We start from the raw sequence: 27994 nt of genomic DNA, 5'->3' as shown, positions 1-27994 counted from the left end.
TAATTTCTTACTAAACCTAGTATATTTATTTTAAAATAAGGCGATTATTCAATATACGCAATAATATCGAGTTTTATGTAAATAGAGGATGAGAAGTGTTCGGTAGATCAGCACACCTAAGAATAACAGTTACGCTCAAAAAATAATTGGTTCTCCTGTTTTATTTTTATATGGTATTTAAATTACAATAAGCTTTCGTTGAACCCAAAGTCATCTACTTCCACATATCCCAACAGTAGATACATTGCATAAATCTTTCCAGTTCTCACAATAAAGAAAAATGGAAAAGCCGCGAACAACACCAGTCCCTCCAGAACGCACCTTGTAATTTTATTCATTCTCTAACAAAAAAAGCTCAGTGAAATCGAGCACTAATTAGAAGAATGTAATGACCCAGATAGATACAACCAAACTATCGTTATGTAGCTCCCCTACGATGAAACCTTCAGTCTGACATTCACGCAAGAGGTTAACTAAAGCGTATATAGTAATTATTACCTTTAAACATTCGTATGATCTTGTCTGTTAACCGATTTACAGTCGTCACTACTTGATTACCTGAACCCCAGTCAATGTACTACTAGATGGCTCTAAACTCCAGTTCAGTTTATTGCTGTCGCCATTTTTGTGAAATGCTCGGCCTGCTGAGGACCTCGATGAAGCAGACATTGACTATTTCTGAACTATTAACACGTTTTCATGTTTATCCGCGAAAATTCCGATTTCATTTCAATATTGCCCGGCATAGTTGTATCGTGTCGGAATCCGTGTTTCAAAAGACGAAACGATATCGACAAAACGGGTTTCCAATAAGCAACCATTTTACTCCTACTTGTTGCTCTTCGCTATAATATCAAACCCATGTGAAACACTGCTTAGAATCTGAAACCCTTAAAATGCATTGCTCTAGTAAGAATAGCTTTAGCCTCGGACGCTTCTACGCAAGACAATCACACTTGACTGTGGTGGATCTATGATCTGAAGGTTGTAGCGCTTGCAGTGCTCCCATTCCAGTGCTCTATATAGGTTTTCAGCCTTCCCCATTCTCAATCCCTTAGTTCTTATTGACTGTGATACCCTATTACTGCTTTAATTATTGTTGTTGTGAGACATGTTCCGTGGTCGCCGACGGTCTATTGTCATCTGGTCGCATGGCGGGGAAGAGTAAAACTTCCTTGATATTGTTGGAGTTTGTCAAAAACATGACAAGCCTGTCTATACCCAGACCAAAACCGCCGGTGGGTGGCAAGCCATATTCGAGTGCCATACAGAAATTTTCGTCCACGAACATCGCTTCGTCATCACCAGCGGCTTTGTCCTTTGCCTGCTGCTCGAAGCGTTCCCGCTGTATGAGCGGATCGTTTAGCTCAGTATATGCGTTAACAATTTCCTTCTTTGCCACAAACAACTCGAATCGCTCCGTTAAGCCCTTGATCGACCGATGCCATTTAGACAACGGACTCATGATCTCTGGATGGTCGAGAATGAACGTCGGGTTGATGCATTGCACCTCGAGAAACTCACCTACGAGTTTATCTAATAAACGAGCTGTTGTACGCGGTGCAGAACACTCGACTTCGCGCTTTACGCAGATGTCTGACAGAAGCTTGTTCGTTTCCGCTGTGTGGAACTGGTCGGGAGCTGGCAGCTGCATACCTAACGCCTTTTCGAGGTCAGGTAACATGTGAATTCGCCGGAATGGCGGGGTAAAGTCGATTTCGAACTCGGTGCCATCGACTTGCGTGTACTTTACCTTGTATCCGCCAGTAATCTCGTACACCAATTGAGAAATCATCTTTTCAGTGATCACTGCGAGATCGTTGTAATCGGCGTAAGCCATATAGAACTCGCAGGTGGTAAACTCAGGATTATGAGTCAGATCAATACCTTCGTTTCGGAACTGACGACCGATCTCATAGACGCGATCAAGGCCGCCTACGACGAGCATTTTATGGTACAACTCAGGCGCAACCCGCATGTACAGATCCATATCCAGCTCATTGTGGTGCGTCATAAAAGGTTTGGCGGCCGCTCCTCCGGCGATCATATTCATCATAGGCGTTTCAACTTCGAGGAAGCCCAGCGAGTCGAGGAATTTACGTACAAAGTTGACGACCTTGGCGCGCACAATAAACTTCTGCCGGGTCGAATCGTTTATAATGAGGTCAAGATAGCGTTGCCGATAGCGAGTCTCTTGATTTTTCAGACCGTAATGAAGATGTGGCAACATATGAAGGCATGGCGACAACAACTCCATATGGACGGGGATAATGGAGAGCTCACCCTTTTTGGTCTTGCCTGGATGACCCTGCACACCAACAATATCGCCACGACGTAATTTACTATGGATCTTATAAAAAGCTTCTTCGTTCTCATAATACGATAGATTGGCCATCACCTGAATCTTGGATCCTTCGCCTCGCAAATCGTAGAAGATAAGTTTTTGGCTGGATTCTCGCTTGGCATGACAACGACCGGCCAAAGACAACTTGACATCAGTGAGCACCTGTTGGTTCAGCGGAAAGAAAAACATCAACCAAATCAAAGTTATTTAATACTAAATTGCGTTAAACATTATAGCATGCACTTGCTTGTTATGCCAAGAATTTTATTAGAGAGCACCGAAGTAGGTCATTGAAGTCAAAGTAAAAGGCGAACCATTAGATTTGTCAATATTTGTATCAAATAGTAATGAAGATTTTTACGGTACACTCCGTTAATGGGTCATCTTCACTTATCACTAATTTCAGCTCTCGCTGATGAAATAATGACTGCAGACATTTGTACTGCAATTCTATCGCGCAGCAAAAAGGTTTAAGGCACGATGTGGAAGACATTTATTTTGCCTGTTTTTTTCACTTTTTCATTATTAAAAAAGGACATTTATTAAATCATACTAAGTATTTAGTTTTTATGTAAATTATAGCAAATTACACACCTGGCCAGGCTCAAGATGGTTGTACTTGTCGATGAAATTCTGCAGGGAAATGTCGACATGGAACTTGTGCGGATATGGATGCTCACCCTGGAGTTTCATTTGGGCCACGGCCATCATTCGCAATTTGAAAAACTCACCAGCGTCCATTTCCTCCTCATCTACTTCGCGTTCCTGCGCGGAGGATTCTGGCTTGTGTTTGACCACACCTTTTAGTTGGGCGGCATTTTTTTCTGCCTTCTCTTTTGCCTTCTGCTCTGCCTTCATGCGGCGTTTCAGCTCATTCTTCGAAATTTTATCTGTACAAAAGTAACAAGAATCAATTGAACATACAATAGTCATAAAAGATAAATAAACTTATAATTATGGTGAATATTACTGGTGCTGTTTTTATGGGCAACTCTTGTTGTGTTAGAATTCATGGTTTGGTGGTTTGACGTCTGAATTTGTTCTTTTTAGTCCGGCGGAGCTTGAAATTTAATAACTAGCAGACGAAGCTGGACTGATAAATTCTCCAGTCCTTTACAAACTTGTGACTGAAAATTGGTTAAACTTACCTTAGGAGAAATGAGATTAGACGAAAAAATATTTCAGTCTCGAAAATTAGGTCCAAATGACCAGCTTTTTGTTATTCAAAAGCCACGGCTCTGCGAAATTTATCGAAGGTTGATGAAGACATTAGGCGAAAAACCTTAAGAGAACGCATAGTATGCGACTGGCTTACGTGTTTCAGCAACGAAGATCAGAATTTTGAAAACCAGCAAATAAATGACCCCCAGTCGGGACCTGAAGAACAAGAACGCATCGCTGCAATCATGGAGGCCTTTCAAAAAACATAGTTTAGAGTCTAAGAGTTGTAGGCTAAATTGGCGCATCACAAGTAACATGCTATAGAATTATAGCTCAAACACTGAAGATGCGGGAACTTTCTAGAAGATAGGATAGCCCGTGATTTAGGCCAGTTAGAAATGGATGTAGTACTCCACGGACGATTTGCAGAACTTCAATCAACAAGCATACTTATATATACTCATAGACAAGGTTTGGTTCGATCTCTATCGCTAGCCGGAAAAGCGAGTAAAGGGCCTCGATCTGGAGAGCAATCGAGTTCGGTGGCAGTGTCGAGTTATGTTCAGACGTCAAATGATGGTGGTACTTGCAACGGGAATCAGGGGCATTATCTACCGTAAAATAATCGCTGAAAATGAAAGATTGAAAGCCGCTATTTTGAGGTTCTCAATAGACATATAGACCTCTACCACGACAATCAAAAGCACGCAGTATGATTGCTTAATGGCAAGATTAGACTTCATCGCCATGCTTCCTTTACTTACCGGATTGAGCAAAGGAATGTCAAATGTTGGCTTTAGCTTGTTTGTTTTCGCGACCTAAGTTTTTGTGATTACAGGGGTTGCCATGTCTCAAAAATTTTAGTAACTACTGGCGAACATATCCCACTACGGATATGCTTTGAGAAGTCATAGGTACGTAAATTGCATATGAAGATACAAATGGTCGGTGTAGGACTCTTCTGAAGCTACCAGGGCGTTGGGAAAAGTGTGTAAAAAAGAAGAAGTACCCCTAACACATATAATAAAACAAAAAGAATATAATAAAAAATTACATTCTATCCCATTTATTCAAAACGTATTCAGTATCAGTTCCCTATATACTACTTCTGCGAAAAAAAGAACGTATGACTATTACGAACATTATATGACTATTTCCGAATATCTAATGTTCATACTCAGGGTAAAGACGGAGATGCTAACCGGATGGCATCTGTTTTAGCCATTATTGAACAGAGTATAGATGTTAAACTTGCATTAGATACTAGTTTAAATAGTGTAGTGGTGTCTGTGAATGCGGGTTTCGATTACGGGGCATAACATTATACGCACCTTCACTCATTTCGCGGCCGGGCAAAGAACTCCAAGTGCGCCGGCAAAGACTCCTTGTCGGTCGTTGACAAAAGCGCAAAGGTGTTAGAGCTTCGCTTCGACGCTCGATAAAAGTTGGACTCAGTCGAATAGTACGGAGAATTGCCTGGCGTAACGTCTTGAAGCCTTAAACAGGACAATGAAGAGGAACAGCCTGGCCAACTGACCAGTTCTTTAACGAGCCAACGTTCCTTTCACTATTCCGTATCGAGCCAACAGCCAAAGGACTCAATTATTAGAACACGAGTTGTAGCCTAATGTTGGTAAATACGGCAGGGCGGTAAATTCCAACCAAGTGATGTTTTAGCGGGCATCAACCGATCGAGCGCACGTTCGCCGCATCGCGTAGGCTACTGGGGAAGAAATGACAACCGGTTAACAAATAGAACGGCGGTACAGTACAACGGTGTGAGATTGTATATTACCGTGTTTCACTAACAGCAATCAATTAGTTAGGACGCAATAAACTAATTAAGTTTACGCGAGAGAGGTGTTCCATAGGTAACGTGCAGTCATATAATGAACAGATCTATATTAGTTATACAGTAATAAAACGTTTTGTGAAATTTCGACGACACGTAAAAATATCGAATCCCGAGTGGAATGTGTGCAGTTTCTACATGCCGTATTTTATACACAATACGCTGTAAAAAGAACAGACTGATTTGAGTATTGTCGAATTCGGGAAGAAAATGAAACTTCAAGTTGAATTGTCAATAGGAACTCGGTCGAATTGTACAGATAAAGAGTGACTGCAACGACTTGTCTCTTTGTAAGTGTTTTGCGTTCTTAGGATTTCAAAGCTGCCAATAGATCCCTACGTGAATGAGTCGTATAAAAAAGGTTGCTCTAAGTATATGAAATGGAATTCAAAAAAGTATTCCGTCGATTAGAAATCGACGTTAGGCAGCGTTATGTTTGTTAATCCAGTTACTAAGGTGCGGCAAGAGAAAAAAAACAACATAATTCGACGTCTTTTTTCAACATACCCCAAAAAGCTGTGGTATTTCGGTTTTCCCATCCGCTGTTGAAGGAATAAAATCAAGTACAAGATGCGTGTTTATAGGGATTAGTTTATCATTGTTTTATTTGCTCTGAGTTTACACTCCAGTAATATTTCAATATTGTTTATATTATAGTAAAGATCCTTTTCCATAATGAAGCGATTTAGATCATATGTAGCATAGGTTTTCTAAGTATGTAAATCCTTGCTCGTTGATTCAATCGCGGAGTCTGGCTTTTCTCTCACGCAGACTTAGTACTATGATATATGATGCTTCAGCATCATATAGAGAAATGGATTTCGCTTTTCAATCACCGTCTCTGCAAATCAGTGGATGGAACGTGTTAAATACGGTTGAGAGTCCTTTTTTTTTTTCTCTGAAACCATTGACTAACTGTGTAGAATCTTCGTATGCATTCAGGCAAAAACAAAACGGAAACGTATTAAAAAGTCCAAACTAACATGCTGTTACGTTCCCTTTATTTAATCACTGTCGTCTGGTACTCTATATGGTATTATAGAAAAGCATGTATCTGCATTAGTCTGCAGGATTCGCATTATGTGCTCTCCTAGAGGTTCTAAATCCTCAACGATAAAATAAATCTATCTTGATGAAAATAGTTGCATTAAAAACATACGTGAATTGAGGGCACATCTGTAGGCAAGAAGCAGACTTTCATCAGTTTCTTTTGGCTCGAGAAAACGCTTAACTGGTAAGCCAAGCAAACCGTCTTCAGCTAACGATATACAGCGAAGCAGTGCCGCGTGTTCCGTGAACAGGAGCCGCCGCAGGTCCGCGTGGTAACATCGTTGTTGGGGTAAAAGGAGGTAGGCAGAGAACACGGCATCGCTGTATGAACACGCTTCGAACTGCCCCACGAGCGATGAATAACTGAAAGAATATACGCGGGAAAAGAATTCGATGCGACCTACATTTTAGTCTGACCGACGCCGGTGGAAAAGGGGTCCTTACACAGGAAATTTAATTAAGGAGACTATACCGGGGTAATGCATATATATATATATATATATATATAGGGACATTACTATAATAGGCGTAATAGTCAAGAAGCCTTTAGACTCTTGAGGTGCACTTAGCGATGAAGTGGATGATTTTCTGTATGCACGCGCTGAGAACAATAGCCAGCTAAGTAATGTGATACGGTGAACATGTCTCTCATGTTTCAAGGGCAAACAAATTATATTTCTATACATATCTGGGTGAACAGATAAGGTATTTGGATGTGGTTTACGTTTCACCTTATACGCCTCTCCTGCATATAAGCTTTACGTGTTTGATATTCGGCTTTATATAGGTGCGCCATATACTGTCTAATGATAATTCCTGCTTGGGTATTCACCGAATTCCACTAAAATGTCATAACGGTTTTATGTTCGCGGGAATTCGTCTGGCCCGAACTAAAAGCCTGCTTTTTTAAAAAAATCCGATCTCGAAATTTGGAACAATAAAGTTTAGGTCAGCTTGCTACGTAGAAAAACTATCTATAGAGTAGTTCATGTAAACAATGAAACGTCCACAGCTCATAATCATGCCAAACGGTACGACGGGATTACTTACAAATCAGTAAATGCAGGCAATCCCTCCCAGTAAAAGTTGACGGAGTCAAATGCGCATTGCGTACTGTTAGGAACGAGCAGCAGCGAGAAGAGTGTTGCGAGCATGCTATTTAGGTTATGGTCGAGGAAGCTTTCACAATCTGAAAGTGATTTCATGGAAACGCTGCTGTGGCTGTTACTTTTATTGACTTTTATTCAACTAAACGTGTGCATTTGTCATATCATTAGGCCTGCATTCGTACTATTTATTCGGATATTTTATGCGACATCTTTTGCCCTATCTCCCTCTCTTTTGCCCTTTTGCTCGTATCACAGCTCAAAGTAGTTAACGACTTAATCCAATACCTATTGCCTTCGTTCAATAGACTGGTGGCAATTGCCTAAAAATTGCCTAGTGATGAAGTTAACAAGTACGATACATGTTGTTAAAAAAGATATCTGGCCTACAACGCACCGACCACGAAGACGGATGCCAGCCGAACGAAATTGACTAGCGGTGGAAGACGCTTTGTCATTACATTCGAATAGCTGGTGAGGATGAGAGCCGCTTGAAGGGTTCGCTGTAGCCACAGAACATGTAATGCGATGGTATCAGCATCGTCGCCATTTTCCAATGCCTCCTGCAGTGTCAAAAAAACACGAACAAGCTTTGTCAGAGGCAATGAATAAAGAATCAAGCTTTCCACATCCAAGCATAGTTTCTGCGTAAATTAAGGTTCGAAGAAAAGTGCGCGAGTGCACACTCTATTTCTCTATATCGTAATGAAACCGTTTTAGTCACGTAAAGGGCTAGTGAATGTTCGTAGAATTGCAAATTCTACGTATAATACCCTATTACGTTTCAAACTTTCTTAGTGCAGTAACTGAGAATGTCAAATATTATATATATATATATATATTAGTTTTTTTCTGGCTTCGTTCTCGGTGTAACAAACAACACGCACTGAATCAGGCTGGCGTGTTTTGGTTCTAGTCGTCTCAGCGTATAGTAGTCGAAGTGGCAGGTACATCCAGTCTGAGGGTAATAGACCTGTTGTGAATAGATACTCGCACTGAGAACTTTTGGACGGATGAGGTTCCCTGTAACCAGAAGGTCATATAATAGCCGAAGCTAAAATTCAGTAAAAAAAAACACTAGATAAACTTATTTTTGCACCTTTTAAGCATCTAACGCCGTACGCCAACTCAGAAATTGGAAATCGTAATAGATATAAACGGTTAATATATGTACATGGGTGACTATTTAAGAGGCACATAAAGACCTTCCATCTTTGTCACTAATACATAGACCAATGGCTTCGTTTCGTACCCACCGGAATACTCACAGGAATCGCGCGTCAATAATGCCACGCATGAAGTAGATCATATCTTCTGCTGTCTGTAAGATGTCGTCGATTCCTGTCATAGCTTCCTGAAGAAGCTCAGTATAAGTTCGAACCTGCTCACCGGAAGCACTGATAGGCGTCTGTTGCTTCAAACTCAAATTGGCCATTCTTGAAATAGAAATATCGCTAGAAGCAGAGACATCGATAGGCAGAGCAGTTCAATATATCTTCACTGCTATAAAATCGAACCTATTAACTTCTATTTAATTAGAAATCAAACCATTTATGACCAGCCGCACAATCATACGACAAGTTATAATAACTAAGTAAAAGAAATGAAGTAAGTACCTGTAGCAAGTTCGGTTGAAAATGACTCGTTTTAATAGGTGGCTGATCGAGGCACTTTGATCAGGACTCAACAATGGAATAATTGTCAGGGCAGCATTTCTAAATATTTCCATATCTAAGCTTTCTGCTTTGACATTATCCTTTTGCTGAAATACAAAAAATGTCAATGCTGATATATATATATATATAATGCTATTAAGACTGCTATAAATGGCCTGCTAATCTTAGGGACACGTTGTGGTTTAGGTTCGAATCCGGGCATACACAGTCTTCGTTTTATGCTGGGAGCCACCCATCTGATGGAATGCCCTAACGGTGATACCGGATCTAAAACTCGAAACACAAAAGCCATCGAATGTAATACACTAGTCACGTACAAAGTTATCACTGCCTGTAGTCTGGCGATTTTTCTGTATTACGTATTAGTGCTACGCATCTACCTTACTAAAAGTATTTACGAAATGCTGAAATTGGCCACCATTGCTATAAAAAACACACCTTTACACGCTTCGTTTCTAATGCAACTCGAAGTCTTACAATGCGATACAGGAGAGATACCTCCTCACGCCCGAACCAAAGACACACAGGTAGGTTTTGAAATGGAAGCGAATTCACCTCTGTCAAATACGTGATCAAAGGGTCTGCGCAGAGGAGCCGCCAGCCGAGATCTATCGCTCCTTCAAGCTCATTACTTTGCACTGCACTCCATACTAGGTAGGCGATCGAGTTCAATAAAAAGACCGGACTACGTTCGTTAACCGTTGGAATTACAGTCTCTGTAATAACGCAACGTAAAAAGAAACAGGTTAAAAGAATTGTTTTTCTTAAAAAGAAACGTTAAACACATTATTTTTTGCCGCCTAGCTAATGACAATATGAAAAAATATATTTACCGGTACCGAACGGAATGGCATACAGACTTGGGAGCGCAGGAACGTCCCTTTTAGAACTGAACCCTCCCGTATCTGCTTTGAATGACATGGTGAGCACTGAAGAAACCTTCATGACATCGAACAGGGCGGCCCATCGAGGTCCTTCAGCCAAACGACGAAGAGCGGTGCTTACGGTATTGAGTTCAACTTCACGCGGCCAGTGGACATGTGCATCTGCCAGAAACCTGACGACAGGTAAACAGAATGTATCGCTAATTATAGCCTTGAAAATTTTAAGGGTGTCGTTTCGCACATGTACCGGGAATACTGATTTCATTATAATGATCATCTAAAAATACATGGTTAATTGTGAAATATCAAATGTTACGGTTCGTTGTCGACGGTATCGTTTCTTGGTGTAATGAGAACAAACAAATAAATATTTTAACGTTTGATACAGGTGTGAACGATTGCTTCGTACGAACAGTCGTGAACGGGGCATATCTATTCCCAATTTCAAACTCGCACCACCTAGATGTCACAAAAATAGATGCTTCTAGATATCACTCTGCTTTGTGCCCCTGTTACAGATTGCCTACTTGTACAAATGACAGTGATTTCAAAGAACACACAGTACGTCAACCCAGATCTACGAGGATCTTAATAAATAGCATTTTAAGGTAACAAACAAATATAAATCGTAGGCATATTTTAGCCTAAAAAAATTCCTGCATCTATGCTCCCTAACAAACCTATTCTTTTATCAAAGCGACTGTGTTGTTTTACAGTGTGAGCGTCCCACTCAAAAATAGCACGTCAACGTCATTAGAAAAGGTTAAAAAATGTTTCCTTTGAAGATTTTGCTTGGAGTGTGCACTTGGAAGAGACACAATGCAATTTGTCTTCTATCGAAGCGCCCTCGCAGCGGCAGCGGCAGCAGCAAAATATCCAATTGTACCAATTTGGAATCTGAAAAATCGCTACTTCAGTATTCGAAATACTGACGTTCCGTTCAGCAGGAGGCAAAAGCTTGAACCCATAAAGGATGTGTAAGCAAGAAGAATAGAATATCCAGAAGGCTCTACAAGAACGACCCTCCTGCTAATTGCATAAGTAGTGCTTTAGTTTTTGAAGATAAACCATTTCCGTGGATACTTTCATACCATATAAATATTAGAAAGCTGCGTTTAAAATAAAAATTGCACAAAATAGACTATGGTCTCTACAGTTCATTGCAGAGCATCTGTCGCTTAACTACTCAAAATGGGCCATTTTCATATTAGCGCTATACCAGCTCTTATAAGAGTATCTTACTGCCAAAAAGCTGCTGAAACCAACAAGATATTGTCGGATTGAACAGTATGCTTGAACATGTTAGAACACTCCTTACCTTAAAGCTACAGCCAGTGTAGACATGGCGGTTATTCGAAGCTCGCCTTCTTCGCAAAGCTCGTTCAACCACCGCACAGCGATTGCGACTATGGCCTGTGTGTGAGATGCCACGGCTTGCCACTCGTCTTCGTCCCGTGACACAATCTGTTTCAGCCGGGCATGGGTGCAAGCCATCAAGCATGAAGCATAGTCCAAGTCGAACAACTGAAGATCACCCGTCCTGGGCCGCAATGAAACCTAAATAACAGGGTTAATGAATTCAACGAGAAATACACTCAAGCGGCTTTAGGATCCCCCGTCATCAAGCTCTTGGCTAAAAACATTGCCTCTGTAAGTCTTTTAAAATGGTAATCTCGTCGGATGCTTCGTAGGTTTTACCTGTTGACCGAAGTTCAGCTGACGTAGAATTACAGGTGAAAGGTTGTCGAAGAAATCTGCAGAAAGGCCATGCCGAAGAAGAATACGGAAAAGCCGGAGACTCTCCAGCTGTAGTTGTAAGACTTCTCGACGAGGAAGCTTTGGCTCGCTGTATGCAACAGTACCATAAAAATAAAAAACAATAAGAACTAAATATCGCATCATTCAATGCCCATAGTGCTTTAAGAAGTGCAAATCACGGCATATAATCCCTAGGTAGTTAAAACAAGTATGCCAAACTCCTGGCGAACGGCTGATTATATAGCCAGCCTTTCAAAGAGTGCTGGAAAAAATATATGCCTAAGTCGTGATGCTTTATATAACAATTTTACGCTGAAAAATCTCAGCCGGCTACCGATACTGGATAACGAAAGATAACTGTAAAAAAAAAACAAGAAATTCTGCTTCCGTATGTCGCTTTTCCAACATACTTAACATCGATGCTTAAATAGATTCCAATAGTCCGATCAAGACTGTGTTCGACTAGCAGGCTGGCTGCTGTGAGCCTAGAGGACGCACAAAGCACCCGTATTAACTTCAACGCTTGTGCTAACGGAATCCCCCCGCTCGAAGCTAATTTACCTGCAAGCAAAATAGATTTTCAGTTGCGTAGCAATATTATTCAGTTCTCATTCTCTTAGTATATAGTATCATAAAATAATACCGAATTTAAGTAGTAGCATGCTCGTTGACAAAAAAACCTACGAAACGAATGATGCACGTACCATGTAGTAGTCGCGGGGTGTTCCATCCGAACATGGGAAGATACTCGGTCACGATAAAACTGCATAGTCGGGGACACTTCGCAATCCGTTCAGCGGCTTCAGGCGAATGTCTTGCAATGCGGATCAACGACCCCAGCGCAGCACCAACCGCTCCCGTATCAGGCTGGCAAACTTCCAATAAATATCTGAAGAACAATAGATATATATGCATGACCTATCCATTATAATTGCAGCAATAGAAGTGAAGACTTGCACGCAAAATAATCACTTTTCAACCGCCTAGTAGAATAATATCATAAGGCCGTTCACGATACAGCATGCAAAACTACCTTCTTCAAATAGTTGTATGTTTACCCGCAGTGTGTATGATCACGTATGGTGTGATTTATCCGTACGCCAAATAAATAAATACCTGATTCTAGCAAGAATGTCCATACGTAATAGTCCGCGCACGATATCACAAGATGCAAGCTGTTCATCAGTCAGCTCGCGCGATGCTTCGGCCGTCGACTCTTTCGACCCAAATACCTTTAAGACTGGTCGCATATAAGGCTCTTCGTCTACCCAACTATGAATGAGGTCAAGGCACGCCTGGAAACAGACCATATTAGCGCATACAATTAGTACTTTTACAGAAGGTTGATGGCTGTCATCTATATTATAGGTCAAGCAAGATGGGTCGGGGAATAAATACCTCGTCGTATGGTGAAACCAGCAACGCGAAAGTTGTTTTAAGTGCTTCGGACACCTGCGAGGCAGCCTGGTCGTCGAGAGACACCCGGAGCAGACTCACGAAACCGCAAGCCAGCAAGCTCTCTAATAACTCCGGCCCCGAAGGAAAACAGCGGTCATAGTTGCCACTGTGGTGCTAAAATTCGATAACGAGATAGCAAGACGTGCAATTTTCGTTTGAATCACAACGAAACCAGAGAACGGTACTCTTTTTTAATATTGCATTCGGAGAGAGAACTCTATTATTCTACGACGTCTGTGGTTTCGATCAACCATATATAAGGCATAGTTTACTTTGTAAGTCTACTCACGTTGTTGAGAATATTGGCGAGAACCTGTAGGGCAAGGATTCGTTGTGAAGGGACTGCCGATGCAAGCAGTGTCATGAGCTCCTGCACGGTATAACCGGCTCTTTCAGGCTCTTCTCCATGATGATGCAGGGCATGCTGTGTCGGTACGTCGAGGTCTGCTGGCAGTATTCGACCTTTATGATAAGAGTGAAGATGAGCTTTATTAACTGTCGTATATTAACGTATCGAATATGTGATTTATATTCAAGTAATCAAATAGTCTCTAGCGGCCACTCAATTACGATATGTACCTTGTAAATCGAAACGGCAAGTAAATACAGCCTTTCTCTTATTTTCACTTAGCGCCCTATCGCTATCCGTCTTTTTATTAGTGATGGCCGACGGTGAAGGTAACAATGTCATCCACGCTAGTTTATCTTTCTCGACCCGGGTCATTCCGGGATACTGCGCCATCGCAGACGGCTCCAGTGGCAATTCGCTCTCGACGAATTCGGCCGTGCTCGGTGCATCCCTGGGTGTGGGGCTGGGTTTCATTAGGTCCGACAAAACGGCGTCATCCAACTAAATTAGCGTTCGAAATAATAGTCAAAAACAAATGTTTTAACTTAATTAAAACGTTAATTAAAGTGATTTCTAGAATGCAGGTTCATAGAATAATACACATAGAAATAAGGAAAAATAGCGAGTATTTTATTAAGACCACGCTTGACTAAACAGGCCACAGATTAAAACGTAATAATGATTCACATCAAGTTTAATCTCAATTTTAAATTTTTCCCGATCAAACTCAACTTGTATCTAATAGCATTAATTGTTTTTCAATGTTGTGCTCACTACTGACCTGCGACCCACCCGTGATAATTTTCTTAACGTTAGTTCGAGGACGAGCTCTCTTCTCACGCAAAAATTGTACCAGCTTTGGGTCTAGACGAGCAAGTAGCTCCCTTTGTGCGTCTGCAATTTCGTCAGGGGTCATTTTTGACACCTTTGCCTGATTCTCCTTCTCGATTTGTTCGTATTCCCCTGCAGTAATTCGGTAAAATCGTTAAATGAGATTTTAGTATAATGTATACAGTTACTACAGCACATGTTTTATAAGGACTTCTGAATTTAGATGAGGAAAAGAGGCTTACTGTCGATTTCTTCCGGGGTTTGCAATCCCTGCGCAACGCTGGGTGGCGCCAGTGGCCCAAGACTCTGCATAAATAGGCTAGGTTTTGAATCTGCTGTGCCCTTTGCGATAGTAGAATTGGCAACAACCATCCTTCGAGTGGCCTTCGGAAAGGACTCGACGCTTTTTTCAAGTTTTGGTACTTCTGGTACGTAAATGGCGGTACCTGGCTTCTCCTACAAATCACAGAAAAGCGAAATTAATTGTATCCGGCGAGGAATGGCTTTATCTTTTAACGTAAGGCTATCGGAACCTTTTCGAGTCTTTGCACCAGTGGATGGCCCTAGTAAATTAGCACAGCATCTAAATTGAACGTGATCATATGTAATTAATTGGGTAATAAAGATCCCCAAAAAACTTCTAACCACCCGAAATAAAACCTGGATGCTTGAGCTTATAATTCCGATATTTGGATCGTACCTGCTACTCAAATCGAACTACTTCAGTTGGTAGGCTTTTCTTGTAAGTAATCGTAGTATGTAAGACGTACTGCAGATAAATCATCTTATATAAAACTCTTAAGGTCTTAATATTATAATACATGCTAAAATTGAGGTCTATATGGGTCTACTTGCGACAATATTTTGTAACAATGGTGGCGTAGAAGATGTGTTCACAGATAAGGGGATCTGTGTACGTCCTTCATCACGTTCGCGTCGAAAGCGAGATTTTTGACGGGGTTCTGCACTGCCAACGCCTGGATCATAACCAGTTTCCGGCGCCGCGGGCCTTTTCTGCAGTGTTACCGATGCTCTCGATCGAGACGCTAGAAACTTTTCTTGCTCCCTCTCGAGGTCCTCAACATCTTCATAGGCTTTCGGACGATCGATATTCATTGCTGATGATGGATCTAACGAACATCTTGTAAAGGAACATTTTAGATATATTATACTTATGGAGAACGTGTCCTTTTATATGTGTCTTCTTAAACGCACTAGCTGTGTACTACTATAGATGATAATGGAACACTAAATCGATCTGAACTGTTTAACTTACCCAAATTATCTATCGCGGTAAGGGCCCGGGTTGATATATTCCAACTGTAAAAAGAAGATACCTCTCATTGGTTTTTTATTTTTCAAGCCTAATGCGCTTTTAATCATGCCAACGATGCGATTTCACATAACAGTCAATCACAAAAAACCGCATGCCAGTCAGATGTTCTTTGTCGGTTTCGGCGTTCGAATGTTTTCTCACTGCCCACAGTTACTCACAGAACGACGACGATGATGTAATGCTATTAGCAATACAGCCCATAGGTTTTGTACATCCATATGGGTGAATTATATCTTCTCGACATACAACTCTGTGAGAGTGATCTTGTTCATGGTAACGATCAGTAGGAATCACAAGAAAACATCCGAGATTAGCGCTATCCACAGCTAAGGGTTCTTTTCGGGACTCCGTTATGAAAAGCGATCTCATGGCATCGATAAAAGCATAGAAGCTAAGAGCTATACAACTCTTAGAAAGTTTTACAATTTTAAGTTATGCTTTTAGAATCAACAGGCGTTCCGACAAAGCATACGAATTTAGAACAACACCCGAACACGGAAAGTTAAGTAGTCTTAGTTGAAATATTGCTTAGTTGAGATATTGAAGTTGACCTAATGCGATTTTCCATAGCGATCTGGGTCAAGCTTCTATAGCAGCCAGTGATATCGCTCATTTCACTTTAGACCAGCAGAAAAGTTACCGCCAAAACGTATCGCTTCGAAGAAGTACATAGATATTTGCTTCCATTTTCTAGGAGGAGACTGTTTTTACATCTGGGCAAATGTCAAGTACTCAATACATTTGCAGAAACTAGTAATAGCCAAACAGAAAATATTTTACATAGAAAAATGTTTAACGCGTTCTTGTTGGTATAGAGCAAAATATCTAGAGTAATAATACATACAGAAAGCATTAGAAATTTTGGCCAGAGGCCTGTTACTCCTTAATAGCTCGTTAAACTAAGTAAATGACCTTAACCTCAATAGTTGATCGTGGTTTATTTCAGTGATTTAAGAATCCAAAGTGCAGTTCATTCAAAAATGGCCAGGTGTCAACGATGCAACACAGATAAGATGTACCGTTGACAGCCGCCTGTTTTTTTTTTGTTTTTATCTAAATCTATTTTAAAGCTTATCGCCAAGCAATAGATCTTCCAATTAATGATGATTAATTGCGACGCTGTGCCGAAAAATCGTGGGCCGAAGTTGCGCTTATTTATTACAAGTAGTTTCGCAGAGGTCCACTAAGAATCGTTCAGGAAATAATAAAGTTATATAATTATATAAATACTTTTGCTAGGATGATATTCGTGATAATGGATATTGTCATGTTTTACTAAGGACGTAAACCTGTTAAAAGAAGTAAAAGCTAAGGGAAAGAAAGGAATTGATAAGGGTGGGTGTTTTTAGTACGATGCGCATCACACGCATACCGTACCCACTATTATTTAACAGTTTCACAGTTTTATTAAACCAAATGATTTGTAAGCATGTACTTATATGATTATAGTATATGAAGAAATTGCGAGCATAGAGATATAAAGCAATAGATCTGTAAATAAACTGTAAAATTTTGTAAGACCTTACAACATAGTCTGCTTCAAAAGCAGATCTTATATCCTGTCCTGACAAACTTGCCAAAATAAATTTGCTAATTAGCTCCTAATTCATCTTGCCAAATTTAATTCGATTCGAGGTATCGGTAAGCTTCAATAGCTCCGTAGTATTTTTATTTTGTTTATACAGGACAATATCAGCTATATAGCTTTCTTTTTCTTTTAGAAACAGCATATCAATGAGCGGCCATCTTGTTCACAACCTCGCATTATCGTAGGATTACGTCGGTCACGGGTTAGAAGGCTATAGAAGCAGTTATGCAGACCGCGGGCAGACAGGTGGTCAGCACTGTGATCGAGTTCGACGACTGCCGGCTAGTTTGCTCTGTTTAAGGCTCACATGTCGCGGCACTAGCAGCAATTGACAGTAAGTAATAAGAATTGACGAAACACTGCTAACGCTAGCAGCAAGCGTTGGACTGTCGCCATGCTGAGTGAATGAGTTGATGGAAACCACGGACAAGTGCATTTTGATTGTTGTAAGTCTGATTGACGCTAGTGATTAACTTCCGCTGATTATTTGACTGACGGCAGCGCTGTCGAGAAATAACACCAGAAGGAGAAGGAAACAACACTGTAAGCAGGCGACTACGACAGAAGGAGGAAATGTCAGATAGGGCAATGTTGTTCTCTGTCGTGGTAGCTTCCGGTGCGGCGATAGCCGTTTATCTATATTTCTTTCTGCGAAACCGTAAGGTCAACAAAAAACTACTGCAAGATCCCGATGTAAAATATCCGGTGCCATTAATGGACAAAAAGGAGCTGAGCCATGACACGCGCCGGTTTCGATTTGGCTTACCTACTGAGCAATACAGACTTGGCTTACCAGTGGGACAGCATATAAATCTCATTACCAAGGTAAGGAAGCTTGACAAATATATTTCAGCTCAAAAATGGAATTATTTATGCATTTAATGGTGTTTTAGGTATAGCTGCTTCGCCGTTTTCCGAGCATTTCCGATGCTGCGCCATATAACTGTCACGTAAAATATTACAGTTCCTTGATAAAATGTTACGCAAAGAAAAGGCAAAACTTTAGACGATAGCAGCAACGAATTCGAACTCATGTTTTAAGCGTGAAAGCTTCTAAGACCCGCCCAGGCCTAGCTCGAGTTGTCTAACTCTGCTGTCTTCTAGAACACGCCTAGGAAGTAGTGACTGTTGCCATGTTCCTCTCGAGCTTCGTAGGGCGCACACAAATAAAGCTAACGGGTGTATTTGCTCACGTTCTTAAAAAGTGACGGGGAGCGATTTGGGCCTGTCGTCGACCGAATACATAAAGCTGTAGACTCCGTGTACGTAGAAAAAGGCACACACGTGAGAATCGTACGAAAATTACGAGACGGGAAGTCTAACGCTTGTTTGTAACTGACTGAATGTTATCCTCTTTGAGGTTTTTGTGAGAAAACTGTTGGAAGCCCTATTCAATTTGAATGCCAGTCCTGACAGAGAACAAGTCTTATCTACAGTAGCGCTGTATTCGTCTGCTTGCTCTATTATTGCTCCTTCTAACACAATGCGTGGAACTTACGTGACTTTTCTATTTAATATGTATTCCCAAGCCTGTAAATCAACCTTGGTTGCCTCCAATAACATGATCCTATAGTGTGTGTACCAATTTTCACATTATACTCCTCCGACCTAAAGCCTCTTAGTTTTGACACTGGATGAATATTTTTTTTAAATATTTTCCAAATCATCTATATCAATTTTATGATTGTCAGTTTCCAAGTGGGCCGACAAGGGGAGCGTCTGCGACAGTTCTATCAGAGGAAAATGCGTTTTGTAAGAGCGACCCAGTTTTTGATTTCTGACCAAGCGTGGCGCACCTGTAATTCTAGGTTGTGACTCCATCGCAATAATTTTGGGTTTAACTTCGCTTGATCTTTCAAAGATGAATGACACTTAGAAACGGATGTTGCGACCGTTTGAAAACAATACAGATTCATGGTATCAGTAACTGCCTTTTACCAGCGATTGCGAAGATGTTGAAGAATCTCTAAAACATGACAAGGCATCAATGGGTTCACAAAAAAGTTCTCAACTGACGCTCAACACTTGACTCAAAGACAACAAGAAGGTCTTATATTTCCTAGTATGAAGATAGAAATCTAATGTTTACAGATCGCATTGATAGAACTGGTAGAGTTCTACGATAGCTAAAATAATACATCTATGCTACCAGTGAAACGTTAAAGGGTTGATATTTATCGAACATCGTATTGCGCAATGACTATAAGATACTTAATTACAAAGAAATTTCACAATGCTATAAGCTTACCTAGTAAATCGTCGATATATTACAATATTTATATTACTAAGAAAATATCACGTTTTTATTTAAAATGTCACTTTATTTAACTTACAATTGGGACACTTTGTATAGTTAGAAGGGTGCGTCCCGAAAACCGCGTGAAAAATGTCCTATGAAAAATGACAGGTTCCTGTTCTTATCAGTGTTTGCGTTTGAATAAGCAGCATTTCTTAGCAATAATAACTGATCGTTGACTAATAGTCAATTAATAAATAAAAAAACTTTTTTTTTGGTGTGGTCTTCTTCTCAGACGAATAATGAGCTCGTCATTCGCGCCTATACACCAGTATCATCTGACGACGAAACAGGCTACTTCGATCTCGTGGTTAAAGTGTACTTCAAAAATACACATCCCAAATTTCCTGATGGCGGTAAAATGACTCAGTATTTGGAAAACATGAAGATTGGTGATTGTATTGATGTTCGGGGGCCTAACGGTTTATTGGTTTACTCGGGTCCAGGAACATTCACTATCAGAGCGAACAAAAAAACGCCTCCAGAGATACGAACGGCCAACAAGGTACGTACGTACATCGCATACACTATCGATTTCTGTGAGGCCGTTGTGCAGATAGTCAATAGGCTTGGCAGGTATTTACTTTCCGTAACTGTCGATATGCTAGTAGGTTGATGCGGCGGATCAAGGCCATTGCAAGCATGCGTTGTCCATCGATACCGAAAGCTAGAACACAGGCCAGCGTTATTATAGTTTTACTAGCTTTGTCTCTTGAGTGAACTCTTAGCGCACAGTTTTCGTTTACATAGTCTATTAGCTCTATCTTACTTTATCTTACTTAGGTGGGTATGATTGCTGGAGGTTCGGGTCTGACACCGATGTATCAGTTGATCAAGCACGCACTCAAGAATCCCAGTGACAAAACGCAGTTCAAACTTATCTACGCTAATCAAACGCCGGACGATATCTTATGCCGAGAAGACCTCGAGCTTTGGGCACGCCAGTATCCCGATAGGGTCTCAGTATATTACACTGTAGATCGGCCAACTGAAGGTTGGAAAGGCGGTATTGGATTTGTCAATGCCGACATGATGAAAACCAATTTGCCACCACCTAGCGATGATACTATTATTTTGATGTGCGGCCCACCGCCTATGATTAAATTTGCCTGTATTCCGAATCTAGATGCACTTGGCTACACTGAGAAGATGAAGTTCAGTTATTAGTTGAAACATAGAGAAGATTCTGCCGGTACATCCACAAGTTACCCGAAGATAAATTCGTTAGTAATTTTGCCTTATAAGTTTGGCGTACACACCTCACAGTTTCAAGACGATGATCAATTAGTCCAGAAGCGATCCGTTACGTGCACTGTTAGGCAGACGGCGGCACGAACATCCAAATCTGTAACGACATATCTGTGCTGTGTTTCAATCTACTTAATTTCACGGGACAGTGTCTTTTTTATATTCTTTTTATTGCATAACCAGTTTAGCTGAGAACAATCAAAGCTGAACTTCTAGTCAGTTTTTTTTTTTGTTTAACACGCCAAGCACTCATGTAGTTTTCAGGACGGTTCACAGTTAACAAGTTCATAACTATACCTTTGAGGCAAAGAAGCACGTCGCTTTACGCCGGTAGAGGTGGCAAGCAGGGTCGACGACAGCTAATAACAAAGGTCATTGTTCTATTAGTAATTTGCCAGAAAGATGAACAAGCGTTCGCTCTGGCCCCCTGCGTTTTGTGTTGGTTGCCTCCAGGGAATGGGGTGGTCATCAGAAGGCCATTTCGTGAAACACGAATATGCAGTTGCAGAATATGGGTGTAGTATAAACATGTCTACGATGCATTGAGTAATCTGCGGGTTTCGTACGAATTGTTTGTAAGTGGGTAAATAATACGTCTATGTTATGAAATTTATTTATCTCCTATTAGAAGATAGGGGTTTAGTAGTAGTCTCAGTACCGGTAGTCGCCAGCGAGTAAATACGTGTACTTTCGGACTGCACCGGTCATAATTATTGCCGTTTGTATTTTTCCAGGTAGACAATGTATCTATTTTTAATCGAGCCGTTATTACTGACTTTTGTAGTTTTATGTCAAAATCGCTGGCACTCCTGCGACCAATTCTACACGACGAACAAATTCAAAGTAATCATGTTCTGATTGAAATAATATTTCTACATCATGCGTATATTTAACTGACCATGATATTTTATAGAAAAAAGAAAAAAAAACCGAGTGCAACGGACAGCAGTCGACGTTTTGACAGCGAGTCCCGGAATAAAGTATAGTAACATTCGCATACAATCATACCTTAACTGGATTTCAATCTGTATTTGAAGATAAATCGAAATTGTTCGTATCGACAGGTTAAAAGTGACTGAGTAACTGTCTCGCAGAGGGAATATTGCGAGTGGGGTAGTGCAATTGCAGAGAGAATGGTTATTTCCCTATCGAAAAGCTTAAACACCCATATAATTATACATAACCGATACTGCTGTCTCCGTACCTGTACTGTTTAATCTACTGCCCATATTGGGTAGCCAAATGGCAGCGGTAATCACACAAAATATTGATCGTATACCGTCGATAAAGGAGAACCGATAGCTGAAAGGGTTCGGCAGATATTATATTGAACATAAATGCATGATTTGCCCCTATCGATTAACTTTTATTAGCTGCAATAAAATAATTGATTAATAATCAATGATTTTTTCTAATATTCAAATGTTTTATTTTGCGCTACCGCCGTTGAAGTGTCTGATATTTTCAATTGTTTAATATATCTATCAATAAGGCTTGAGTGTTTTTTGTTGGGTTAAAATTTCGCCAGCGCTAGTTGCTTGCATTATGTCTCGATGGGACACTTGATAATCCTAAGTATTTAAACGATTTCAATGGCTTCAGCTAATTGTAAAACATGCTATCTTATGGCACAAAATAAATTCTAACAGTGACCCAAGTCTTTACAGAATAATTTACTTTTAATTATGAACGAAAAAAGTTTTATTTTACCGCTTTGCTGCTTTTGAAACAAACTTCTATTGTTCAAGTGTTTTAATTTGAATAACAGCAGGGACGCTTCGGCACTGAGTGTCCTGTCGACTGGCGCGTTTCATGCAATCACTTGTGTAACAGTAAAGATATGTAATATAATATAAATATAGAAGGACGAAATAATACAAACGTTATTATGACGTACGTTAGCGCATTGTTATGCAGAGCGAACTATTTCCATTTGCTAATGTTACCATTTGAGGAAAAACGTTTTTATTCTATCCTTGAATGCCGAGGATTACGTTAATATTATTTCGTAGCTGGACGTTAAATCGCCGCGTTGCTATTGAAAAACAACAAGTCCCAACTGCGAACTAATAGACACGACGACCGAATGAGGACAGAGCAAGCTTCCTCGTCAATTAAATTCACAAAAAAAAAAATACTACAGAAACATCACTTCCCGCTTTTGGCCATAGAGCTGCTTAGGCAACTTTTTTTTTTTAGTCATATGAAATATTCAAAAAGCTACACCTGATACGCTCGTTTTCCTTTTCATGAAGCGTATGCTTAATATAATGCAGCTCGAGCATCGTCTTCCTTATACACTATAATCATCAGTTACTAAATATAGGCATCATAAAAGCTATGTATTTTTGTAAGTCTAAATAGGTTTAGTAGTCAGCACTAGTCCAATCAGCGTAGCAGCACGCCGCTCTCGTTTCTTCAACGCTTTACGAGCCTATAGGCACGTTTTCCGTTGCGTATCTAATCACGTTTATTACTATTTTATAACTAATTACTATAGACAGTAGATGGAAAAAGTGCATAGAGAACTTCGATACAAGGACGCCATTATTGCAACCTTCGCTCAAGATGAAGACACAGCTGTTAATTCACGTGACGGGCAATATTGTTCTCTCCTGTACCTCAGATTTAACGCGGTGGCAAAACGTAGTGCAAAATTTAATGCGGCTATGGTAAGATCAGGCCAATCTGTCCATTATTTCATTCGACGCAACCATTGACATAGATAATCTGTGCCTAATTGACTTGCACGAAATATGTGGTCTTCCATAAAGTTTTCTAAAATATCTTTCTAGCTATACTGCCTACTATATACATATTTAGCCCGATACTGCTTTTTTTTGGAGGTACGCACAAATGTCATTGCACTTTTGGTAGGAAATCGATTTCACAGCGCTGAGGCCAATGGGTTTTTTAGTAGAAATGTTGTTGGTCAGAAATGTCAGCTCAGACCCCAAAATACCTCACACATACAAATGAAGATTAACGTTAACATATTAATCGGTTGACAAGCGACGAAAAATGTTTCCATGGTAGCGTAGTGGCAACCCGTTAAACCTAGAGACGCGTAGCGGTCTTGTTCGACACCGAGCGAGACCGCATCTGAAGCGATGACTAACGGCAATACTGGGTATGCAGCTGGGAACATCTATTTAGGAAATACATGCGTCTGTAATAGAATCTTTCGTTGATGATTCGTAAATGGTTGCCGCAGAGAGTGCATGTCCGCACATTCGACAACATACATTCGTCACTACCACAAAATAATATACAACTACCACAATTGTGTGTAAAAAAACATAATCTTCTTATAGGCAACAGAATATAGATCTGTCTATTGGTGCGACAGGGGTCCTCCTCATCTATTTAATAACAGTGGACAGCTAACATTGAAATCAAACACTTAGTTATAAAAGAATGGCTAGGTTTGCTCTAGACAGCTCAGTGGGTAATTCTGGGGACACGTAATTGTATAGGTTTGAGTCGGGAGGATAGGACTTCGTGCTGGGACGCAGCCTGAAGTTCGACATGAAAAGAGGTTTCGTCCATCCGAAGGTCGATGAAAACACCATGATAGATTAAAAGCGAATAATTCACTACCAATGACGTACAGTGTGTTTTTCTATCGACAAATCTGGTATTGCCATCTTTACCGATTACAGTCATAATTAGATGATAATTTACAGATATAGTCAAATCGAAAAGCGGTCCTTGTTGAGTTTAGTTTTTCCGTTCAGTTTTTAAAGGAAATGTGGTTAATTTGAAACACAACTAATAAATCGTTTGGCTTCCGTTATTGTTCATAACTATATGTATCCACATACGTGCATGCGATAATGTTATATCTTATAGCTGAACTTGCTTAAGTCAGAAGTTTAATGTATTTATCTATTTTTTTCCTTTCACCTTACGGAACAGTATCTCGTGCACGTCCTATATGGCGCTAATCGTGCATGTTCCCTCGAAAAGAAACTTGTAGTGGCCGAGTTAAAAAGAAGAGCGTTTGGTAAAGACGTTATCTGAAACATCAAAAATTGTCTACCTTCGAGTGGATTGTTCGTTGTGGTTACTACTATATACACAAACACGTTCGCTGATACAATGAACACCACCTAATTCTACCCTTGACGAGATGTGTCTGAAAATAATGGGATGTACCGTTGAAGATATCTGCCATATGTGCCCAGGTACTTTGAGGAAAGAAGGAGTAGACATGAAAGCGCTGTAGTATCGTTTCTAAATTTAATATCTAAAATACATCAGGTTTCCTTATTGTTGGATGACGCGATTTCCGAGGACCGGGCAAAGCTTCAGACTCACCGATAACCACTGACAAGGCGGTCGTTATTGTGCGAGGAGGACACACTTGAGGGCCGCAAGTGAACTTTACTGGCCGGCTCGAAACACTCATCAAAGGATTTTGCTTGAAGAAGCGATACGGTATCATAGTTGCGCAAATAGTCTGTTTAGCCTAAGGTGTGTGTGTGTGTGCATGCGTGTACTTAGTGAATACCCTATTTGTATGAAAAGTAACAAAGCTCCATTCGCAGGCCAATCAGTACAATGCTGTTGACCCGATTCCTGCCTGCGCGGGACCCGCGAACAGTCCAGTGGTTCGGTGCCGGAGACTGGATAACTCTTCTCTACATTCTCGGAATGTACACCTGCACCGTAAAAGTCTTGCTACCACAGTATATGGCTAACCGTAAGGAGTATAAACTTTTTGGCATTATCCGCCTGTACAATTTACTGTTGGTAGGCGTAAACGCATTCTTCTTTTGCAATCTCATCACGCGGACGTATCTCGGTGGAGGGTACAACTGGTTCTGCCAGGGTATAGGCAAGGATCGCGTAGATGTGGCCGTACTGCGGCTCAATTACTATTACATGTTTGTTCGAATCTTCGAATTTCTCGACACAGTTTTCTTCGTACTTCGGAAGAAGTTCAATCAAGCAAGCGTCCTGAACATAACGCATCATTGTATTGCCGTCGGCCTACCGTGGTACGGCCTTGCTTACGGCCTCGACGGGCAAATCTGCCTAATGGTTCTAATCAACATGGCCGTGCATGTTGTGATGTATTCTTACTACTTTTTAGCATCGTTCTCTTCCATTCAGCCCTATCTCAGCTGGAAACGTTATCTGACATTACTGCAGATCGTGCAATTTTTCGTTGTCGTCGTGCACATGTCTGTGCCAATCGTACATGACTGTGGATACCCGGTGCAAAATTCGATTCTTGTAATTGCGAGTTATATCTACTTCCTCGTCATGTTCGCCGCCTTCTATGACAACGCCTACCAGAGTCGAGCCTCGAAGTACGCAACATCGAAACGATTGGATTCTTCTCACAACGGCGCAGCACGAGCTCACAACGATCCTTTAAAGATTTCGTAATACAAAACCTCAATAGCAACAAACAAGTTTAAATGGAATTTAACTAAATTTTCACTACACCCAAATCTGTTTCAGATCTGCTAGGGGGAAGCTCGCGGCAAAGTGCAGCTCTGTAATTAGCATAGCGGACAGTGCCCTTCCCTACGCCGAAAAGCGAACATTACTAGACGCCGTTCTAGCAATATTCACTTCTTTTTATATATATATAACATGTCTCACCTATATAGCCTCAGGGATAGTTAGTCATATAATATATATGCTTAACTATCCCTGACGTGTCAGCCTTACGCCGTCTCTGCCTTTTCCTTTCTGGAATAATCATCGTTCGTTTCTTAGGAAAGTCGTGCTAGTAGCACAGTGCTGCTACCATAAATACTAACAGACATATAGGTATTATCTAATAGCCATAATTATTTAAGCGTCAACGTTCACGGCCTGTTCGAGTCTTTAGCTTGCGGCAAAGTGTGCCATTTTTTATGTCGCGTCATTGTTTATGTCGTCTTACATTTATAGCGTATTGTCGACGTGATCGCTACGAGTGTTCGGCAGACGTCGGAAGAACCTGTTCACTGTAGCGCCCGCCTCGTCATCATAAACGAGTACAGGATAGTTTATACTGCGACCTGTATATTCGTTCGTGCTTAAAATGCTGCAAATAATTAAATCAGTTTTAACGTACTGCTAAAATTAACTGAGCACCTATTTGCCTTTGAGCGACCCTCTCTGCCTTTACGTTTGATACGGTCGTCAATAAAGAAAAAATAGGAAACGATACAGGTTCTACCATCATAGATGGGATACAAGAACAGAATAAGGGCAGCCAACGTGGAATAAACTATTCAGTGAATAGTCGCAAAGTTATCTGTTTCCGAAATCATCTCAGAGAATCTTGTCTACTTTTATGATGGAGTTAGCTTTTTTTTTCTTTGTGAACAGAGGCTGCTTTGCTTCCTGTGAACACCCAATAAACATCTGAGCAATGCTGTGTCATTTCTAGATTTAAAATGTATAAGCTCTATGAATATGTGCCTATACGCGACAAATAAGACGATAGCGGAACTATATTCGCTACGTTAGTTAGACTGATTTGCTCACCCATTGACATATTTATTTGTACAATTTTGCCCCACTGATTGGTCGGTGCAAATTGAATAAAGTAAAATTAAAAATTCTTCCGCCTTTTTTGTTTGCTGATCAGTTCGCTCGGCTATAATACATCGCACTTTGAAAGCACGTTTCCAGTCAATGACAATATTAATAATAGTAACAACGGCCCTAATTCTCATCGTCGTTTTAGTATTGGCCTTAGCTGGAAGACGCGACCAGCTCTCAGCTTCTTTGGCTTACTGACTGCTTGTACATTTCCTGAACAAGGCGGCTGTATGCCTAACCGATCATAAACGGAAGGGAATACAATTAAGCATGATTGAATGTTCCTCACTATCGTTTGCGAATTATTCCCATAAAGAAAGGAACGAAAGGAGACAGCTTATTGGTCCCATTAACTGATAAAATGGCGCGTGTAGTCTCCTTAAGGCTAGTTGGAAGGCCTAATAGACTACGAATTGTAAGCACCCTTCTACCATTGTCCAGTTGCCACTAGCCAAGCCTTAACGGTGATAGAGGTTCGTGGCTTGTTTGCGTAGGAAAACTCCTTTTA

The 27994-nt window shown here is 40.6% G+C and overlaps 4 protein-coding genes and 1 long non-coding RNA gene across 12 annotated transcripts; 3 read left to right on the top strand and 2 right to left on the bottom strand.

Annotated features, from left to right (window-relative positions):
- Positions 1-135: 135 nt before the first annotated feature.
- LysRS (Lysyl-tRNA synthetase) lies at positions 136-5115 on the bottom strand. Its single transcript, XM_022810761.2, has 3 exons — positions 4837-5115; positions 2939-3234; positions 136-2506 (listed from the first exon to the last, which is right to left on the bottom strand). The coding sequence occupies exons 1-3, from the start codon at positions 4844-4846 to the stop codon at positions 1094-1096; spliced, it is 1719 nt and encodes a 572-aa protein (XP_022666496.1). The 5' UTR covers positions 4847-5115; the 3' UTR covers positions 136-1093.
- LOC111252224 (RNA polymerase II-associated protein 1) lies at positions 4837-16179 on the bottom strand. 7 transcript variants are annotated; one of them, XM_022809693.2, is made up of 23 exons: positions 15964-16177; positions 15746-15789; positions 15325-15610; positions 14712-14925; positions 14420-14601; positions 13869-14139; positions 13579-13751; positions 13230-13403; positions 12948-13126; positions 12536-12720; positions 12242-12392; positions 11772-11919; positions 11392-11630; positions 10023-10246; positions 9628-9905; positions 9130-9275; positions 8782-8967; positions 8401-8536; positions 7911-8076; positions 7458-7596; positions 6517-6770; positions 5865-6198; positions 4837-5225 (listed from the first exon to the last, which is right to left on the bottom strand). In XM_022809693.2, the coding sequence occupies exons 3-22, from the start codon at positions 15583-15585 to the stop codon at positions 6137-6139; spliced, it is 3768 nt and encodes a 1255-aa protein (XP_022665428.1). In that variant the 5' UTR covers positions 15586-15610; positions 15746-15789; positions 15964-16177; the 3' UTR covers positions 4837-5225; positions 5865-6136. The 7 variants fall into 7 exon arrangements, with proteins under 7 accessions (XP_022665428.1, XP_022665430.1, XP_086849867.1 ...); XM_022809695.2 differs by having other exon boundaries at positions 15325-15599; XM_086993741.1 differs by having other exon boundaries at positions 4837-5228; positions 15746-16177.
- On the top strand, positions 5383-11393 carry LOC147754797 (uncharacterized). Its single transcript, XR_015330661.1, has 3 exons — positions 5383-5647; positions 10048-10256; positions 10771-11393. It is a non-coding gene; the product is annotated as an uncharacterized LOC147754797 (long non-coding RNA).
- A 1393-nt stretch (positions 16180-17572) lies between the features above and the next one.
- LOC111252226 (NADH-cytochrome b5 reductase 2) lies at positions 17573-22354 on the top strand. Of its 2 annotated transcripts, XM_022809709.2 has the most exons (4): positions 17573-17727; positions 17895-18218; positions 19925-20194; positions 20473-22354. In XM_022809709.2, the coding sequence occupies exons 2-4, from the start codon at positions 17967-17969 to the stop codon at positions 20854-20856; spliced, it is 906 nt and encodes a 301-aa protein (XP_022665444.1). In that variant the 5' UTR covers positions 17573-17727; positions 17895-17966; the 3' UTR covers positions 20857-22354. The 2 variants fall into 2 exon arrangements, with proteins under 2 accessions (XP_022665444.1, XP_086848054.1); XM_086991928.1 differs by having other exon boundaries at positions 17573-18218.
- Positions 22355-22656: 302 nt separating this feature from the next.
- LOC111252227 (very long chain fatty acid elongase 5-like) lies at positions 22657-27505 on the top strand. Its single transcript, XM_086991929.1, has one exon. It carries the CDS (start codon positions 25501-25503, stop codon positions 26332-26334), a length of 834 nt encoding a protein of 277 aa, XP_086848055.1. The 5' UTR covers positions 22657-25500; the 3' UTR covers positions 26335-27505.
- The last annotated feature ends 489 nt before the right edge of the window (positions 27506-27994 follow it).

Source organism: Varroa destructor, unplaced genomic scaffold (genome assembly GCF_002443255.2).
Source record: "Varroa destructor unplaced genomic scaffold, Vdes_3.0 BEIS01000006.1, whole genome shotgun sequence".
NCBI lineage: Eukaryota > Metazoa > Arthropoda > Arachnida > Mesostigmata > Varroidae > Varroa > Varroa destructor.
The sequence above is the reverse complement of the archived record's forward strand: the minus strand, read 5'-3'. Positions and strand labels throughout refer to the sequence as shown.

Coding starts and splice junctions, on each gene's coding strand:
- LysRS (XM_022810761.2), bottom strand. Junction 2,507..2,938: donor ACCATCTTGAGCCTGGCCAG/GTGTGTAATTTG, acceptor CTGAACCAACAG/GTGCTCACTGATGTCAAGTT.
- LOC111252224 (XM_086993741.1), bottom strand. CDS start 15,585: ATGAATATCGATCGTCCGAAAGCCTATGAAGATGTTGAGGACCTCGAG. Junction 14,602..14,711: donor AACCCCGGAAGAAATCGACA/GTAAGCCTCTTT, acceptor GAATTACTGCAG/GGGAATACGAACAAATCGAG. Junction 9,276..9,627: donor TAGAAACGAAGCGTGTAAAG/GTGTGTTTTTTA, acceptor TTTGTATTTCAG/CAAAAGGATAATGTCAAAGC.
- LOC111252226 (XM_022809709.2), top strand. CDS start 17,967: ATGTCAGATAGGGCAATGTTGTTCTCTGTCGTGGTAGCTTCCGGTGCG. Junction 18,219..19,924: donor ATATAAATCTCATTACCAAG/GTAAGGAAGCTT, acceptor TCTTCTTCTCAG/ACGAATAATGAGCTCGTCAT. Junction 20,195..20,472: donor AGATACGAACGGCCAACAAG/GTACGTACGTAC, acceptor TATCTTACTTAG/GTGGGTATGATTGCTGGAGG.
- LOC111252227 (XM_086991929.1), top strand. CDS start 25,501: ATGCTGTTGACCCGATTCCTGCCTGCGCGGGACCCGCGAACAGTCCAG.